Here is a 19,361-nt window from a genome sequence, read left to right as displayed (position 1 = left end):
AGGGTTGCCCTGACACCATCACATCCTGGGTAAAATGAAGACTACAGGTGGTGTTGTTGAGGCCACTGCCTGCAAAGTAGTGGATGCCTGAAATGCAGAAGGAAATCAAGGGAGCTTATAAGCATCCCTGGGAAGATTCAGCTCAGGGCACACTGAAGCCCTGCCTCACACTGATGACACAATTACACTGTTAAACTGCCAGTTTTTCTGATATGAGTGTGAAGCTCTTTGTGGAGATGACTTCTGCTCCAAATTCTGCTGTGTGGCTGTCAGACACCCTTTCTCCCAACTCCTGCTGCCATCAGCCATGACTCTTCTATTGCAAGATGCCCAAGGCTTTATTGCTTCAGGAATGCAAAAATTACACTTTAAAAGGTTCTATTCCCCTATTTTGTATTTACTGGACAGATTTGGCAAATTCTGACATTAGTTTCCTGCTGTAATGTAAATGTAAATTTTGCCCCGGCAGGCAGAAAGGGTCATATGGTCACATGCACACCTAAAAGCTTTTGTACAACTGCGGAATGTGACTTTTTTCTCATTATTCTCTGATTTTCTTCCCTCAGAAAAGCAGTACATGGAATACCTAGGCTAGCCTGGCTACCAAAAGCAGCCTGCCTGCCCTCATGGAGCACACTTTCTAGTCTAGCTACCTTGCTGAGAGATGAGCTACACTAGCTGTATGGCTTCTAGGTCTCAAGCTGCCTTGATATTACTATGCCTACACAGAAGACCTAGCTCTGGTAATTTCATTAAGATTTTCTGGAACTTCAGCAAGTATCTTGAATATTTTTGTAGGAGCTACACAATTTGATTGGAAACAGTTTGCTTTTTAGAGGCTGCTCTAAGAAAACAATGAAGCTGCAAAGAAATAGTTAGATTACTTATTAAGAGGGGTGTCTGATAGCCTAATATTATTCCACAATTTCAATATGGTCATGCCAGTGCTTAAAAATCATTATCACTTCACCCTGAATATAGCTAAATTAACTGAAACTGCTTGAATCCAATAAAGCAAAGCACTAGAGTCTAAAGCTCTCTGTCAACAAAGGAGCACTTACCTGTAATCATAGTTAGAGCTGATAGACTTGCTAAGGCTGGGATATCAAGGTTAAGGCTCTTTAAGTTTAAGGAAAAGTCTTTAATAGAGTCGAGCCACTCCCCAAATCCACGAAGGCACTGAAGTCTATGAAGCACGAGTCCATTGCAGAATACAAACTTATCCTCAGCAGTATCAGACCTCAAATAAAAACAATTGAAAAAATTATAAATGCATCTTCTACTTTGCAGAAAAATGCATAACCAGTATTGAAGCGTCTGTCATTTAAAATCCAAGGCATATTATCCTGAGACATATGTGGGCATTCACGTTTGACAATATGTTTCTCCCTTGGGGCCAAAGTACAACAAACAAGCTTCTGTGATTGCTTACTTGGTAGAGTTATAAGCCTGAGGTTAGCTGTAGCATGTGGTGTAGACTGTCTAATTAGTTAAGATTTTGGTCCTGCCCAAAGGCATAAACAGAGAAGACATTTTGCATTAAATACTGTATGTTTGAACCAAAAGAATACTAAGTGAGTGCATTTTGACATACAAAACTAATAAAAAAGATAGGTTCTGCACTTTCAGCATTTACTTAGTATCATCTGCATTTTTCAGATTGTAAAAATTGGCAAGGAAAAAACCAATGGAGAGCACATGCAGTAATGTAGGACAATACACATAACTGCATAAACTATTTTAAATGAAAACCTTTGTGCAAAAGAGCCAAGCTCTCCTCTTCTTTCCTCTCTTTTACCAATATTTTTGTTTAAAGAAACACATGCAAAGGTAATTTTCAACCTAAATAAACAAGGGCATAATTAAAATCACCAGTCTGCAATTTTGCCTGTGCCTGAAAGTGGATTTGGTAAAGTGTCTTAACTAGTGCTAGACTGACAAACAGCATCTCACTCTATTAAATGACTTGGTATTAAGAAGAAAACCAACCTGAACAAGATTTTAAATCTTCTTCATCCCTTTCAAAAACAGATGACAAAGGGAAAAGAAAAAACTTTCATACTTGAAGTGTGTTTCTATATTTCATACTTATGAGTACAAAGCAGACTTGCTCAAATAGTACCTGAGGATCAATTTTGATTACTATGTAGGAAGATGGGACAGATCAAATAATAGAAGCACATTAGTGACACCTATGATCTCTTTTTAAATCACCTTCTTGATTCTTCCTGCTGTGTAAAACAAATTAAACACCATATCCTTTGTATGCAGACATTGTTGATTTTTTTTTTTTTTTACGAACGACAATGTTCAAAGATAGTGCCATATTTATTCCTTAAAAATATTCATGTGGATGACTTTTCACATCATCTTAAGAGGAAATGAAATAAATAGTTACCTGATGGAGAGTCTTAGTACAAACAGCTCCAAAAAAGCTGATTCTATGAGTAACGTCTGATCTTCTTTTGGGAGGTCAGTAAATCCTGGGATTTTTTCTGCCCAGCCTCTAGTTATGTCAATGGAGGCAGTCAGGAGATTATAGAATTGTTGTACATGTTCTGCATCTGTGCCTGCAGCAGCCTGATCAGTGGAACAGTACTAAAAAGAAAGCCACAGAAAACAAGGTTATATGCATTTAAGGGCATTCTGTGAAACATACAGCATTATTTGCCCGACAACATTTCCTTCTGTGGCAAAGCTGGTATTATTTATAAAGACATAAAAAAATAGGTCTACATCTACCTACTTATTTGGTTACCTACAGGCATTTTGCTATTCAGATAGATATTACAAAAATATTTCCATTTGTATAGAAATAATTTCAGATTTATAACTAAAATATAATATCACATTTTACAAGTACCTACATGCTATTATTAAACAGAAATAGAAACCTGGTGGCTAGGATAATTTGCATCACACTAGAAGAGGAACATTATTTGGCTTACTACAATGAAACACTTTTCCCATTGATGAATTTGTCTCAGTATGTCAGAAATGCAGATTTCTTCCAAAACCTCACAAAGTGCATTTTATCTGACAGTGATAGAGACACATAAGATAAATCACGTTTTATCTGACACATGCAGCATTGCTTCATTTGAATACAGGATTGGTTCAAAGTAAACCAGCTGCCCCATATCACCTCTTATCCTTCAAATTGAAGCATTTGAGGTTCAGCAGAACCTATTATCCTGCTTATGTGGCCATAACTCTTCCAGGCAACCATTTGACAGTCTCAGCTTGCTCAGCTTCCCTGTGACCCTCTGACAGCTCCCTCCCCACTATCTCCTACTTCATCACCAGCAGATCCCTGTCACTCCTTTGACACTGCTCTCTCTCTCTTGGCAGAAAATACAACAGGAGCTTTTGAGGCTTAGTCCAATTCTGTGCTTGGAAAGTGCTGCTGGTTTTCTGAGCAGGTACTAAATAATGTGGCATTTATTGTAGTAACATCCTCATCATCAGACACCTGCTGGGTTATTTCTGGGAGAGACTTCATAGCCACTCTCTCTTAAGGGTTCAGCCAAAGAAAGGCTGAGGTAGTCTCCACAGCTAAAAGAAGCCTGCATACCATTGGAAACAACTGCCCACATGCACTTAGGCTTGAGCCCATCAGCCTGAAGGCCACTTTAGCAACTCTCCAAGCCAGAGTGGAAGCAGAAAAAACTCTCTCCCCATCAATAACAGTGTCTGGCAGCCTGGGAGGACCATCTTACAACCATGGCCTGCAGATATCACCCAAGTTGCTAACTGCAATCCAGAAGTCACCTCTGTGCAGGACAGAGAGATGAGGCAGCAACCAGAACTTCTCAGGTAGCTGTCCTGTACTCTGCCTCTCCTAGCTGGAGCTGGTTGCTGTTGGCAGGTAAGGGATGAAGGACACCATGTCAGAGTTGCTGACTGACGGGGGAACCACAGCAATCCTAGAGATCTCTGTCTGTATCGGGGTCCTGGTACTAGCTCTTAGTGACTCTGTTCTGCTTACCCAACCTAACTGCCTGAGTTTCTCACAGTAAGTTCCAGCTCACATGCCTAATCAGCTGATGAAACATGTGCAGTCCCTTCTTATAAAGTTCATATGAAGACAGATTTTGCCTCAGCTGCTCCAAAGGATCCTGTGACACTGAGGCAGGTAGAGGCCACAATACAGAGAAGATGGGGAGCAGCAGTAGAAAAACCTGTATGCTGTATCATTTATGTGTTCAGATTCCCATGTGAATGGAGCAATTGAGGTCATTAATGGGCAGAAAAAGACAATTTACTTTTTCAGAGACTGTGCATGTTCTGGACCCTCTAGAAGTCAAGCTGCAGAGCAAGCCACAACAAGTGTGCATTTTGGCTCTGGGAGATGTGCTCTGCTACACAGGGGCTGACCTATGACTCTTACTACACAGGGAAACTAAACAGACTGATGGAAACTCCTGCCTCACAACAGGTATTGCTAAGCCAAGGCATATTCTTGATCCTTTGAGCAGTAAAGAAGGAAAAGGAAAATAAAAAAGATACTAACCATTCTGAATGGGTTCATTCTAAATACAACTCATCACAGCTCAGCATAATTATGCCAGGTGTTAATTTGTTCCCAATATTTATAAAATATTCCTTTGGAAAAAGTAAGGCCAAGTGTTAACATTTTCTAATGAAGCTGAATGCTGCATTATGTTGTGTAACTGTGAATGCTACACTGTGGTTTATCCCACACTGGGCACTAAATCATATTAAATGCATCTAAAAAATTATAACCTGTATTTTTTATTATAGCCAATCCCATGAGAGCAATTTCAGAAGAAAGGTAAAAGATTATATGGAATTGTGTAATTTTTAGCTGCTGCAATACATCACTGCTTGCTATAAAGTATTAGCACTTACAGAGTTGTTAAAGTAAAATATTATTTACTTGTAACAGACTTAGGAGGATACAAGTGACCATAAACAATACGTATGTTTCTGTTTCATGCACCACAGTTGTGGGTTTTTTCCATGATTATTTAATGGAGAAGAAGTGATATTTGACCTAACTTGTGACCAAGACAGCTGGCAATCCTGCCCTTGGTCAGGAGGCCACAGGACGGGAGGGCTCCCTCCGATCTGTATTTCTAAACCTGCCCCTGCAAACTGGAGGCAAACCAGGAGAAAGACAAAAGACAGAGCTCTGCCCCCTCCCTTCCTTGGAGCTCCTTTGGCAATTAAATGAAATATGACTGTTACTTAAGGAGGGGGTTGCATGTGCAGCAAGCCACATTAACTTGTATGTTATATCTGAAGAGATTTGGAAAGCCTGAGGTTGGGAAGCCCGACAGCACAACTTAGCTCTGCCCTTTGCCTGCTTTCATCAGTCCTTCATCGACGGCTACAGCTGCAAAAGCCTAACAATAACTTCTTTGCACAGACAAGAGCCTACACTCATTTTTCCAAAAGCCACGGTATGTTCTTATTTTGTGGCCCAGGAAGGGGGTGATTATTGCCTAAATACTGCACTCCCCCTCTGAAAAGACAACATTTCGATTTATGTTGGTGCCTGCTCTGCATCAGTAAGAATGATAAGATAGAGGGTCAGTTTCTCATGTCACTCCCTTAAAAGTGTAAACTCAGGGAATTGTACCAGTAAACAGGTGTGAGACCAGACTACGGCCCTTGGCAATTGCCTTTTGAAACCAAGTACCTAAATATACCACCGCTGTGGACTGGTAAGTTAAAACCAGTGCTGAGATGAAAAGCAGCCATATTCTGAACAGAACTGTTTCCAATGTTTTGGTGTAAAAAGTTTTAGCTTATGTAATTTATTTTTGGTTTGTTTATTTTTTTCTGGGTTGCTCTGTGTGTGTGTGTATGTTTACAGGGTTTTCTGGATGGAAGGGATACACATTTCTCTCAGAAACTTTTATCAGTATTTTCAAGACGGTCAAGATATTATAGCTTGTAAACATGAAGACCATGCTAAACATTAAGGTCATATCTGCAGAAGTGTCAGGGCTGACTCCAAAGCCAGGTTTCCAGATCTGCCCATTTGTGGTGCTCAGCAGGATCACAGCCTAGCTGAACGTGCCAAATGTGTAAGTTAGTTTTTACAGGTAAAATATTCATAGGAATATTTTAGCATTGCAATGTGTTTATGGCATGTTTCATTAAATTCATTGAATTAATTAAATTCAGTTAATCCTGCTCTTTACATAGCATTTGTTTCTGACCTCCCCTAACTTTTCAAAATAAGGGTCTATGAAAAACCTAAGAATCTACTAATTTCTTGTAGAATGTTTTTGTCATTTCAGTACTGCTGGGCATAACAGACTATTATATATTTTAGTGTAAAGAAAAACTTAGGCATTAATATATTCTAACAGATAATCATACTTAATCTTTTAGCTACCAAGACTAAATCAATTTACTGTCAATCATATGCTCCCAGTAATGTCCAACAGAATTGTTCAGCAATTAAATCTGTGGGTTGTTTTCATTAAAAGACAAATAATTACTGCAGGACAAAGAGAAAAGTCACATGAAAGTACATAATTTTTGTTCAGTTTTCTGTAAATGCAAAATAACTTTATATCAATAAAAAAATACAAACTATGGCCCCTGGACTTCTGTAATTCTGTGGTACCCAGCAGATTTCTAGCAAAGAGCACAGCTTGTCACACACCTTGGTATTTGCAGAATGATCTTTGAGACATTCTGGGTAAGTTAAGGTTATGTAGATATGGCTAATGCATTCTCCCCATAGTAGGTTGTCAGAAACTGAACAGCTAGATTCTTGGTAACAGCTTGAAAAATTATGTTATTTAATACTTACAGATTAGTTTGAAGAAAATATGTTACAGCATGCTTTAAATTGCTAAATTATATATATAAGTAAAGTCTAAAATAGCATAATGTAATTTTTATATAATTGTATTAAATATGCTTTAGGATTAAATATTACTTAGCAACAAGTGATAAATGGCCAATGGAGTTTTTGTTTGAGTACAGCTGCTATTTTTTACAATTTCAAATTTAATCATGTTTCTTTATGGGGGAAGAATTTGATCTTGTTTTACAATAGATGTAGTTTTTTTCTTATCCTATATCAACCTGCCTAAAAATTGTATTTAACAAGCCATTTCAATGCTGTATTTTAATAATTACAGAACATTTTTTTTCAGCTTTCAGAATATTCCATGAATATTTAAATTGAGACTATGATACATTAAAGAACAAGGTTACAAAATATATAATCTTTGGTAAAGCTTTGCTGATTTTTCAGAATTTTAATTTTAAAAGTCTTGTTTTAAAAATGTGAGTTTTACTGAAGGAATATTTATGCTAAATTTTATGCAAACCCAACCCTGTTCTCATTTAAATAATGACAAAATTCCTGTTGATTTCAACAAGAATGGTCCTATCCATCCAGTGTCACACTCTGCAACCCTTCTATCCGAATATTAGGGAAGTGCTATTAAATTTTAGCCTTCAGAAAATGGAAGTTAAGATATCAGTCACACTAGTACTGCCTGTGGTTGATCAATGACATCATAATTGATCATGTTTTGGCACAGTCTTTTTGCAAGAATGCTCTATTTATCCATGCATTTTTGCTTTCACTCAGCCACTGAATATACTGCAGATTATTAGATTGTTTTGTGATTGAGATCCTCACACTGAACAGTTACTAACACTAATATCTACCGCATTTCCTTTCCTCTCATCGTCCACCTATCACAAAAAGACAACGGCTGGCTGGACTGATTCCTACCCTCATCCAAATTTCACACTTAATTTCATTTTGGCAAACCAGCCGGTAAGGAGAAATGCAGCTCGCAAATCATTTCTGTGCGGAAAGCAAACAGGGAAAGAAAAGTGAGACCTACTCTTGAATAGTCCAGCTCCCTGGGCGTGGAGTCGGTTAAAGCTCGAACGAGGGCATTCATCATGCTGATGGGAGGAGAGGGCGGGGAGGGCTGAGAGGGTTCTTGCTGTAAGGGGCTCTTTGGTTTGGAAGGCAGCCGACCTCTTCTCCCTTTCAGGCTGTCGGTACGGACAACTGGGTGAAAAAAATCCCAAGGGAATCAGTTGTGAAGGTACCAGCAAATGATGGATCAGAATGAACATCCTGCTTTCCTTACAGTGGCCAGACCAGCAAAAATAAGAGCATTCTCCAGTTTCAGCACATGCTTTTGATGCCTTTGATTGCAAAGGAACACAAATGGCACCAGAACTGTGTCAGACCTATGATCGTAAGCAGCAATGCAGCTGCTCAGTGAGAGCCCAACTGTGTTCCTTGTGTCCATGCTTTGTTTGCAGCATGTCAGTGTGCCTGTGTATGTGTGCCCGTGACACTCTGCTGAAAAAAAGCTGAATTCTTTAAAACATAGATTTTAGTGTTTCTACTACCAGCGTCCCTTTGAAATGGCAGAGGCATTCATTCAAAGTAATTTTAGCTTTCTTGAAGCATTTGAAAAAATACGGTCACATTACATAGGTTCTATTATCCATGTCAAGTATCTGCAATGGGACTTCTCACACAGTATTACTCGCATGCTTAAATATTTGCAGAATTGGGACTAATGAGTTGATCCTGTTTCCATTTAAATTAATTGCAAGTTTACAATCAGCTTATGGGAATGAAACAAGATCCTATGTCAAAACGCACACAATCCACTGCAGCCCCCAGTGAGATAACATGGGGAAGCCAGCAGCATTATCGAGCAATGTTCAAAGTTAATAAAGGAGACATTTTGGCCACTGTCAAATTATCCTCTTGTGACCTTGCTGTTCTTGAACTCTGGGGTCTATAGTCTAAATATGATAATAGGGGTGAAAAGCACAAAATCAATACATTATTACATAAATGCACATATTTTGGGGTAAGTTATTAATCTCATCACTGTCAAATTTATTGCAGAGACATCCATGTTCACACACACACACACACACACACACACACACACACACACACACATGCACAGAGATTCATTACTCATAATTTAGTTTTCTGGATCATAAATAGCCAGAGTCCTTACCTTCTTTAACCATGCCGACACTGAGACACTTCTGGAACCGGCAGTATTGGCATCTGTTGCGACGTCTCTTGTCCACTGGGCAGTTTTTATTTGCCAGACAAACATATTTTGCATTTTTCTGAACTGTTCTCTGCAAAAATGCAACACAAAAATAGTAAACTGATCGTTTCTTGAGCAACTTAGAACCTGACAAAATGTGTTTTAATTACAACATGAAAAGTGACAGTGCAATTCATATAATTAGATAAAATTAATTTCCTAACACACTAGCCTGCAGGAAAAACAATTTTATTAGTGCTAGCTGCTGACAATGAAAATCATCTAGGATTGTTCTGAAGCAAGTCTCTGGAGACAGGCAACTTTGAATGATAAAATCATATCTGAAATTACCAGGTCATCACATCTACCTTTGGGGATTAGATTATCTCCGCTTTTAATATCCCTTTGGGAACAATTTTCTACTTGGTTCATTCCCTTGATTATTGCTGACCTTATTAAAATAAAATCAAAATGATCTGCAATGTACTTCTCTTGCTATCACTATTGTTAGTCAAATACAACAATAACTGGTTTGGTTAGCCATTAAAATCATCAGGGAGAAAAATAAAAAAATACCAGAAACCCCTACAAAATATGTTTGGCTAAATACTCTGGGAAAGTTAACCTGACCTGAGGAAAAAAGACAGAATGATGACATAGTTATGTAAATTTAATTAACTATAAAGTCATGTTGAAAAAAATAAAACAAAATTAAAATTTGTAGAAACCTGGTAAGCTTTGGAAAAATGCAACAAATATTAATACAAAAAGGTATCATGCTGCCATACTTAAAATCAAAGATACATCAATAAATAACATCCAAAAAATTACTAGAAAACACACCAGGAACAAATTTATCAACTCAACATTCAATATTAAATCTTAACCTGCACTTTAATTAATGGATAAATTTTATTCCATAATTTGCATTCGCTATCAAATAACAACCTCAATGTACTAAATATAAGAGATACAGTAAATATTGTTCATTGTGATTTGGAGCTGAAAACAGTTTGATTTTGCAGAATAAGGTACTGTTACAACTCAAGGACATGATATTGATTTCCAGAGGGGCAGGTTTGGGATAATAAGAGCTGCTATTTTCCTGTTATTTGTGTTCCCCTTTCTAGTTATATTTAAATAAAAAAATTAGTTTTATAGGAGACATACATGTTACTATGTGGCCAAAGGATTATTATTAAGTAATACTGACAGCTCCACCTACAATAAAAAAATGTTGTAAGCCCTCCCCCAAATATTTTGGGACTGTTTTTGTTCCCATTGTATCTTTTATCAGAACAGTGGCATAACTGCTATCTTAGCAAGAAGAAATATACAAAATCAACCCCAAACATTTCAAATCTTAACCTTGCTGCCCAGAACCATTCTACCAATAGTCAATCACAAGCTCTTCACTTAAACAAGCTATTTCTGAAATTAATAATTAATAATTCTGGAACCTGAACTCAGTCTGCTGGAAGGAAATTACAAAGCCCCCAAACCTAAGATTAAAAGAGCATATTAAACTCTTGAAAATATAAGCACAAAGTTTCCACTGAGAAACTGCTGTGTGTAAGTTATTTATGTTGTTATTCAGCTGCAAAGCTGCCTTCATTGCAGAGCAGGCAGCAGGACCCTGAGCAGTGCTTAGTCACTCTCTGCAGGCAGCTTTCCCCTGGTGAGGACTCCCCTGGCTCCTGAGCTGAAGGGTAATGACAAGGCAGCAACCAAAAGCAACTACAAGTGCTTGGGTTTGTCCCACCAGTTTCCTCTGGTGCTGACCACCCTGCATTCCCCCTCACGCCAACCGGACAACAAACGGCACCGCTGCCGCCACCTAAAATACTAAACGGACTTTTCGATCTCAGGGTTTCTTTTCTCATCTAAAAACAAAGTATAATTGGAATTGGTGACTGAGAAAAACCCAAGCTGAATACACTCCAGATGAGTTTCTCTACAGAATAAGTACAGTTTATAGCTTAAACTGGGGTGACCTATGTTTCACTGCAACAGAGATATGGTTCCCCAGGTCACCACCATGGCCTTTTCTCAGCAGAGACTGGCTGATCCTTTTATCTTACAAAAGGCTTTCCTTCTTCAAAAACTTTGGGTGCCCCTTCCACCTTGCTGGGGGGTTTTAACACACCCTGAAGCCCCGGGTCAGGACCAGGAGCGCGTGAGGACAGGCGGGTGGGAAGAGAGGAGCAGGGAGGGGAGCACAGCGCGGAGCTCTCACCTTGAAAAAGCCCTTGCAGCCCTCGCATGTCCGCACGCCGTAGTGCTGGCAGGCGGCATTGTCTCCACAGACGGCGCAGGTGCCTTCCCCGGACGAGGAGCTCCTGCTGGGCGGGGACGGCAGGCCGCTGCTGCCGCTGCCGCTGCTCTCGCCCACCAGGCCGGAGGTGGCTGCGTTGAGGCCGAGCGGTGAGAAGGCTAAGGTGGCTGGTCTCTTGGCCAGGTGGAGCCCGTAGGAATGGCCCTCCATGGGAGCCTGGCTGGCGGCGGGCCTGTCGGAGCCCAGCGGCAGGCTCAGCGAGGCCGGGTCATAGCACATGTGGGCGGCCGCGGACGGCGTGTGCGGAGGCGAGTGCTTGAAGTGGAAGAGAGGGAAGCGTGGAGGCACGGTCTTCATGGGGGCGGCGTCCATCAGGTGGCCGGGAGGCAGGCAGGTCTGCGTGGGCTGCAGCGGCGGCTCGTCCCACAGGCCCTGGTGAGCGGGGAAGCCGGGTGTGGTGGGCGTGGAGGGTGGAGATTGCTTGAAGTACATGGAAGTGCTGGGCATGCCCTCGTCCGTAGATGGGGGCAGCGAGGGCTGGTATGGGGACAGCCGGGTGTCTTCCATCTTTATGAGGGGCCTCTGGCCAGAGGAGGCAGTTTGCATTTGGTAGAGGCAGGAAGGCTTGAGCTCATAGCTGCCGGAGTAACCCTCCATAAAGGTGCTGAAGCTGGGAAGGGAGGTGGTGGCAGTGGCGGTGATTTCGGTACTGCTCAGGTCCATGGTCAGCTTGGCATAGTCAGGGTTCATGATGTCTGAGCTGTACTCCGAGCCATAGGCGTAGGTCTGCGATGCATAATTCGAACCGGGCGGTGAAGGACTATACTGCGCTTGCACACAGGGCATATCTGCAAGGGCAAAGGGCACGTCAACAGCAGGCCCAGCGCACCAGGCCGCGGCCCAGGGCCTCACAAACTGCTTCCCTAGAAGCTTTCCCAGAGCCCAGATACGCACCCAGCTCCCATTCGGACATTTAAATTAGCCTCTAGCCTTTTCCTTTCGACAAGAAATATACATCAGGGACCAACTAAGCATTACTTACTATGGAGCCTGCTCTTGTCTAGTCAAGGCAGAAACTCGCATTTATACCAGTGTCAGTGAGAGAAGAATCCATCTCAAGCTACCCTACATCTGCTGCTTAATATACATAGGTGTCGATGAGAATTAGATAAGCAGAATAAGAACAGTTTATGACTCTAAATCTATCTCTGTGTGCATGCAATCATGCTGTAAAATTTTCATGAAGGGTAAAAGAGATTATCAAATGCATAATATTAAAAATTATATTTCTTTTAAAAGAAACAGAATCTGCAGTGCATGTCAGAGGAATTACTCAAATCACAAGGTTTGCTACTCAGGACTTGCAAACATCAATTTTGCTTACTCAGCTCTGGACCTTTGAAGAATATTTCTGGTCAGCTAATAATTTAAGGCTGCTGCCTCATTATTAGTTTTAAGGCTTATCTCTGGTAGAATGTTCTCCTTTAAAAAGTGGAGGGTACAACATCCCTTTCAATTTGCAAAAATGTAGGATAAAATGTATGTGGTATTTATGTTTTCATGGGAAAGCAAGGTTGAGGCCAGAAATACAGTTGGTTTTATTCATTAGTCATGAAACTTAATGCAGTTCACTGATAGCTGGGATGGTTGAAGCAACACAGTGCCTGGCTGAAAAGATCTGATTGTTATTTTCTTTTACATTTCCTACTAGTCTGCCATGTAATTTGCTGGTCACAGGAAATAATAGACCCAATTCTGCAATTCACTGAGGTTTCCCTGACTAAACACTGTGAGATTCTAGGCCAATATTTGCAACTTGAACTAAAAGTGTGTGGTGTATTTTGGTTCCACAGCAGAGGAATAAAATGCATCAATTAGTATAAATCTTCTTATAAAAAGAAAAGTAAATATGGATAAAATGTATATCAAAATTAAGTGCAGTTCATCTCTTCTTAATCATGGTAATTTATATTCCAGAAGCACTTGAGAAATAATTCATGTTAAAAAAAAAAACAAACTTGCCTTGAAAATAATGAGGCTTTCCTCATTATTTTAAGAGCTCTTTTCACTTCCAATTTTAAAATAGTCACTCCTGGCATGCAGGAATCCACACAATTTGTGTTAAATCAGCTTTTAATTCTTTCCTGCCCACTTTGCAGATAAACATATTTAAACTAAGAACCAATTTTGAATTATCACGCTGTCACAAACCATTCACATCTTTCTTCGTCTCGAGAAAACACTAAAATCTGAGAAAAAAAAAAAATCAGTGCTGTTTCCTGAAATTAAGACCTTCCTTGCCTTAAATTCAAAAGCTTGAAGAAGAAGGCAGGACAACCTTCCCCCAAGCCTTGCCTCCCAATGTTATTTATGTATTATTCTACTGTTCTCTTTTTTTTTCCCTGTCAATTTCTGTCCATGCCATTCCACGCACACACATTTCCTGGCAAGTCGTATCACTATCATTTGTTAGTTTAAGGACTGGCTTTTAAAACATAGTGATCAGTGCTTAATCAAATAAAAAGGGAAAGAAATTCTTTCCACACACCTCCACTGAGAACTGACGGAGAAACACAACAGAGTGAGTTCACAGCTAATGTCACAAGTGGACATGTTGATACACAGCTCTATGAAGGAAAAGGCTTTTTGGCTAGCTCAGAAAATGAGCAGGAATTCCAGGGAACAAATCATTATGCCTTTTTTTCCTGCATTTCTCTGAGCATAACAGAGTTATGCCACTGAATTCTGTACAAAGTGGAGTAGAAAAACAGAAGTCTAAAATAACTCTGACCGGAGGACTGAAAAAATATCCCTAACCTAAAGGTCTGGTCTCTCCTGGCTCTGTGGGACTCCTCCTACCTCGCCTTTTGCCAGCGCACTTGTCTGTGTCTAACCCCTACTTTTCCACTTAGGGCACCAGTATTAATTCCCCTGCAAAGTAAATAACCTGGGATTTATTTTCTTTATGCAACAATACTAAAACAAGAAAAGTCCCCACAGGAGGTGCATTGAAGAGCAGCCTGTCATCAAAACCCAAATGAATGGGTAAAAGCATCAGAGCAGGGACGTTAGGAGCTATTACCATGGCGTTCTGCTTTCTTTGAGAGAACTTGGGGTAAAGGACGCCCAGCTTAACGCCAGGCAAGCTGTGCTCCTCACAGGGACACTAACACCCCCAACCAGCTTCCCCTTAATTCTGGCACATCTTTGGCGAGTGGCTCGTAACCCCGTGTGCCCAGGCACGGCAGAGCCAAAAGCGCTGCGAAAGGCATGCGCTGCTCAGATCCTTTTGGGATTTAAGCTCCCCGGGACGTCGGGGGCCGATGATGCCAAAGGGATTTGGGAAAGATAGGGGCCGCGCCAGGACCTCCCGCACCCCTTTCCTCCTCCTCCTCCTCCCGCCCTTGTCCCGGAGCGGCAGCTTACCTGGTGGGTATCTTGCGCGCTGAATGGTGGGGCTGGAGGTGCGGACGGAGGCGGCGGCGGGCGGCGGCGGCGGCGGGGTGGGTGCCGGCTGGGACCTCTCTGCGGAGGCGGGCCCGGGGCCTGGCCTGGGCGGGGGGCGCTCTTCCGACCCGGGCTCTGTCCGCCGGCAGAGAGACAAGGCACAGTCAGGGGCGGCGGTGCCCGGCGGGGCACAGGGGAGCCCCCGCCTCCCCCCCGGCGCGGCGCCTCGGGGGGACGTGGAGGGACCGTCCCCCGCCATCGCACGGCGACCCCCCGCCTCGCCCCGCGGGTGGGAAGGGGGAGCCGGCCGGGGAGCGAATTCCTGTCGGCTGCCTGTCCCTCATCACACAAAAGGCAGAGAGCACCGGGTTGGGACAACCGAGCCGCCGGTTTGTTCTCCTGGAGAAGGCAAGAGGAGAACTCCGGGCGGGGTGACTACAGCAAGCGGGACAGCATCCCCGAGCGCCCACTTCCCCGTGAGAACTTTCTCTTTTTGGGATGCAGAGACCGGGGAAAAGCAGGCTGGGAGTTACTATGCAAGGTGCCGGCCAGACTTAAGGGGTGTCCTGCCGGTCCAGCTAAAACTAACCCTGTGCGGTGTCTCCGGGCCCATCATCGCCGGCGCGGGGAAGGGAGCGCAGCCCAGCCGCCTCCCCCCGACCTCCGGGCGCTGCCAGCTGGGCTCCGCGGCAGCGCGGGGGATGCGCGGCCGCGCCGGCCCCTGCCCACGGGAGCCGCTCCCCGGCGACTCTTTCTCCAGCTCCTTGTCTTTCTTTCGCCTTCCCCGAGCCCCTCGCCTTTGAACCCCCGCCAGCTCCCGCGGTGTTAAGCGCCTGTCAGCTCATCCCTTTCTCTCCCGAGGGTTTTGTTCCCTCACGAGCTCCTGCGAGGCGGTTTCCCGCTCGGCGCGGAGCGCCCTAGGGCTCCTCTCTGCCCCCCCGAGCCGCCGGTTACCTAGAGACACTCGCTGCGCTTTTAACCACGCAGCACCCCTCCGGGCTGCCGCCGCCCGAGCCAGGAGCGCAGGGCCGTAAGGGCTGTAAATTAGGAGGAAATAACTACCCTTGTCAAAGCTCTTTTCTTCCTCCGTGCACTCTACATTCAGCCCCGAGTGACACCCCTCCCCACCCTGTAATACGAGGAGGAAACCGTGAAATACTCCATTGTGATTGTGACTTCTTCAGGGGAGTTTCGAAACCTTCATTTACCCGGGAGGGACTGCGGAGGGGGAAGGTCCATTCAATTAAAAAGTTTCGTGCTGGATTTCCACCGCCGGTTAGCTGGCGATTTTTTTTTGGGGGGATGTGGGAGGGATCGCCCCGAGCCGCACGGTCACTCCAGCAAATATCCACGAGATCGCGTGAGATTCACCTCCGAAGAAACCGTCTGGTCTGGTTTAGTCCATTGTTTTTTACCGGGGCTTGACTCCAGCATACAACGGTCTCCACGGAGGAGAGAAAAATAGGGCGAAGAATGTAATCGAGTGAAGCGGCTTGGATAAAAGTTAGCGATTCATTCCCAAACTTTTTTTTTTTTTTCCTGGAGAAAAAAAATCCTATCCCAACACACCAATTCCCCTACATAAAACCGTGTTTTACTCCCTTTCCCTGCGAAATAGCCTCGCACGGATTCCATCGTATACAAAAATTGCAAGTTAAGTAACAACGTTCTTAACCAGCCGCGCTAAGGTGAGAGGCATCTCCGCCCGGGACAGACTATCGCGATAATGCTGCCCCGACAACTGTCCCTGCACACAATATCACAACCCAACGCCCGCGCTTTCTCGCCTCTTTCCAAGACTGAAACTTCTTTCGCAGCTATTAAGGCAAGAAGGCAAAGGCGAGAGGCGCCGCGGGGGCAGGGAGCGGGGCAGCGGCGGCGCAACCCAGCGTCCCCGCACGGTACCGCCCGTGCCGGGGCACCGCGGCCCCTCGTTACCACTTCTGACCTCCGAAGGGAAAAGTGCACATTTCCGAGGAGCAGATGCCGGGCAGACGTGCCGTGCAAACATCCCGTCTCATTTCAATACAATATGTCACATTCCAGCAATTACCTCTTGGGCGAGCTCTTTGGGCTGCCGAGGGGAGCTGCTGCCTCCCAAAGTGAGATGAGCTCAACCTGCCTCGCCGTCCCTATTAGACAGCTGAACTTGTGCAAACAGAACCACCTATTTCCCAAGCGCGGCTAAAGGAAGGAGACAAATTGCTGCCATTCATCACCGGCGCTGTAAACTCCCCGCCGCCGCCGGCAGCATCATTTCCATGACAACAACTAGCAGAAATACCTTAGTACCACCGGCTCCGGCTCCCGCTCCGTTCCTCTCAAGCACAGCCCTCCCGTTTGCGAGGGGCAGCAGTGCCCCGCGCACGGCAGGAGTTGCCGAGAAGGCAGCGAGGCTCGGAAGACGAGCGGCAATTGAGCATCCACGGGGAGGATGGGGGAGGAGGGGGGGAAGGTGAGGGAAAAGTTTCAGTGAGAGCCCGGCACGGCAGCGCGTCGGCTGAGCCGCATCGCTCGCCGCCGGCATCTCCCCAGCATCTCTACCCCGGCGGCGTAACTTTCATGGAGTGGGGACATGCCGCGCTGTCCCTCTCCCTCAGCCGCTCCCGTTCACTCGCATACGTACTCGGTTGCTGTGGAGGTTCCGTCTTTACATCTAGTTTGTAGGTGCCCGCTTCCTTAAAGGCGTGTGTTGGCGCTGTCCAGCGGCAGGATCCGAGACACAAAATCCCTCAGACTCCGGGTAGCTGCAGGTCCAGAGGGTGCGTTATCCCGAGGCATGGAAAAGGGTTGAAAAAGCTTGAGGAGCCAGGAGCCCGTCCCCGGGCGAAGGGAGGGAGTGAGCAGGCAGGCGGGCGAGGGATGCCGAGTGGCCGCCGCCGCCGCGATGTGCCTTTGTGTGTGTGCGGCGGGAGCCGGGCCGGGACCTGTGCCCGCGTCCCGGTGCGAGTGCCCCGGGGTGCGCGTGTGCCTGCGCCGGAGAGAGGGGACGGAGGCGCCTCTCTGCGCTGCTCTCCCGCTCCCTCTCTCTGAACGTCATTTATGTGAGAGGAGCCCTAGCGGCCTCTCCATAGAGCGGCTGGAATGCGAAACGTCAATAGTGACGCCATGGGAGCCTGACGCTACTGACCCCCCCCCCCCCCCGCCCCAGTGTGTGCGCCGCGCTCCCGCCGCACCGCGCCGCGCCGAGCCGTGCCGCGCACAGCCGCGAGTGCGGAGCGGTGCGGAGCTCCGGCAGAGCCGTGCTGAGCCGCCGGCAGCGGGACGGCACGGCCGGCCGGCCGCCTCGGGGCCGCCTGCCCGCCGCAGCCTGGCGAGTCCTTCCCAAGCCTGATCGTAATAGTATTAATAATAATTATTATTATTATTATTATGAAGATAGCCATAATAACAAAATTATTATATCTTTATTGAAGTGGCTCAAATGAAAAGAGCTTTGCTTGGTTACTTAGTGGAACTTTTAGGATGACTTAATAAAGGTTTCTTTCACTTTTCTATTTTTCATTTTTTTTAAACGTATTTTCTTTTTGCCTTTTAAGTTTTTCCCTCTTTTTTTCTCTTTTCCCACTTTTTACATTTTTTTCCTTTTTTTTTTTCATTTTTTTAAATTCTTTTTCTTTTCTTTCGAAACTTTCCAGTGCGCAGGAGCAAGGAGCAGGTTGCGAGAGGTGCCGCTCACACAGCGGGCACTAGTTCGAGCGGCCCTGAGAAGCGTCCGGGATGCCGCCTGCTTGTTACTGCCTGTGTCCGTGTGTCTGCCCGGGGCACCGGGCTGGAGGCGGACGACTCCCCGGCTGTCTCCGCTGGCAGCAGCCGCCCGCCGCCGTGCCCGGTGCCGTGTTTATATCCACCGCCGGCAGCCTGGGTGTTCGCGACTGTCACCGCAGCCGTGACAGCCGGTGCCGCGCTTGTGCTTCGCACAGAGGGACTCCGCCAAACAAGATCTCCCGCCGACGGGAGCCGGGGGGGACGAGGCGCCTGCCGCCCCGAGGAGGAGGGACGAGGGACCGGCGGCAGCAGCGGCACTTTCGCTTTGCCTCTCGCGGCACCATCCCGCCGCCGGCACCGCCGCGGAGTGCGCTCCCCTCCCCGGGAGGCAAAGCCGGGGCAGGCGCACTGCTCGGCGCACGCCGCGGACCGGCGGAGCGGCGGCAACGTCCGACCCCGGGATCCCCTTCCCGAGGCGGTGCGTGTCGTCTTTCCGCGGGCGCCGGGGCGTCCCTCGCTCCCTCCCTCCAGGACCGCGGCTCTGCCAGACCCCGCTCCCCCCGCGGGGGAACCCGCCGGGCTCCCCGCGCGGCCGCGCTTCCCCTCCGGACGCCGCCGGCCCCCGGCGGGGGCCAGCCCGCGCCCCCACGTCACCGCCCTCGTGCCGCCGCCGCGGCCAATCCACGCACAGGACGCGGCGGGCCCCGTTCCGAGGGGCGGGGCGCGGCGGGGCTGACGCACGGCGGCCGCGTCATTGACGCAAGCGGCGTTGCTAAATTTAGCCGCGCCGGGCCCCGCGCGAGGCGCTCGGGATCGCGCGCGAGGGAGAGGGCGGGGCCGGAGCCCATTGAGCGGCGGCGGCGGCGGCGGGCGGGCGCGCGGGGCTATTTTTG

The 19,361-nt window shown here is 46.1% G+C and overlaps 1 protein-coding gene across 1 annotated transcript in view; it reads right to left on the bottom strand.

The window, feature by feature from the left end:
• NR4A3 (nuclear receptor subfamily 4 group A member 3) overlaps positions 1-17,832 on the bottom strand; it is a 28,003-nt gene extending 10,171 nt beyond the window's left edge. Inside the window, exons 1-7 of the mRNA XM_056484828.1 lie at positions 17,387-17,832; positions 14,740-14,895; positions 11,275-12,161; positions 9,000-9,129; positions 7,848-8,020; positions 2,399-2,598; positions 1,062-1,240 (exon numbers count right to left, since the gene is read on the bottom strand). Of these exons, the coding sequence (XP_056340803.1) occupies positions 1,062-1,240; positions 2,399-2,598; positions 7,848-8,020; positions 9,000-9,129; positions 11,275-12,159 (1,567 nt within the window). The 5' untranslated portion in view covers positions 12,160-12,161; positions 14,740-14,895; positions 17,387-17,832. The remainder of the gene's footprint in view (positions 1-1,061; positions 1,241-2,398; positions 2,599-7,847; positions 8,021-8,999; positions 9,130-11,274; positions 12,162-14,739; positions 14,896-17,386) is intronic.
• Between the last annotated feature and the right edge of the window lie 1,529 nt (positions 17,833-19,361).

This window comes from Oenanthe melanoleuca, chromosome 2, assembly GCF_029582105.1.
Source record: "Oenanthe melanoleuca isolate GR-GAL-2019-014 chromosome 2, OMel1.0, whole genome shotgun sequence".
NCBI classification, from domain to species: Eukaryota; Metazoa; Chordata; class Aves; order Passeriformes; family Muscicapidae; genus Oenanthe; species Oenanthe melanoleuca.
This window is presented reverse-complemented; position numbering and strand designations above follow the sequence as displayed.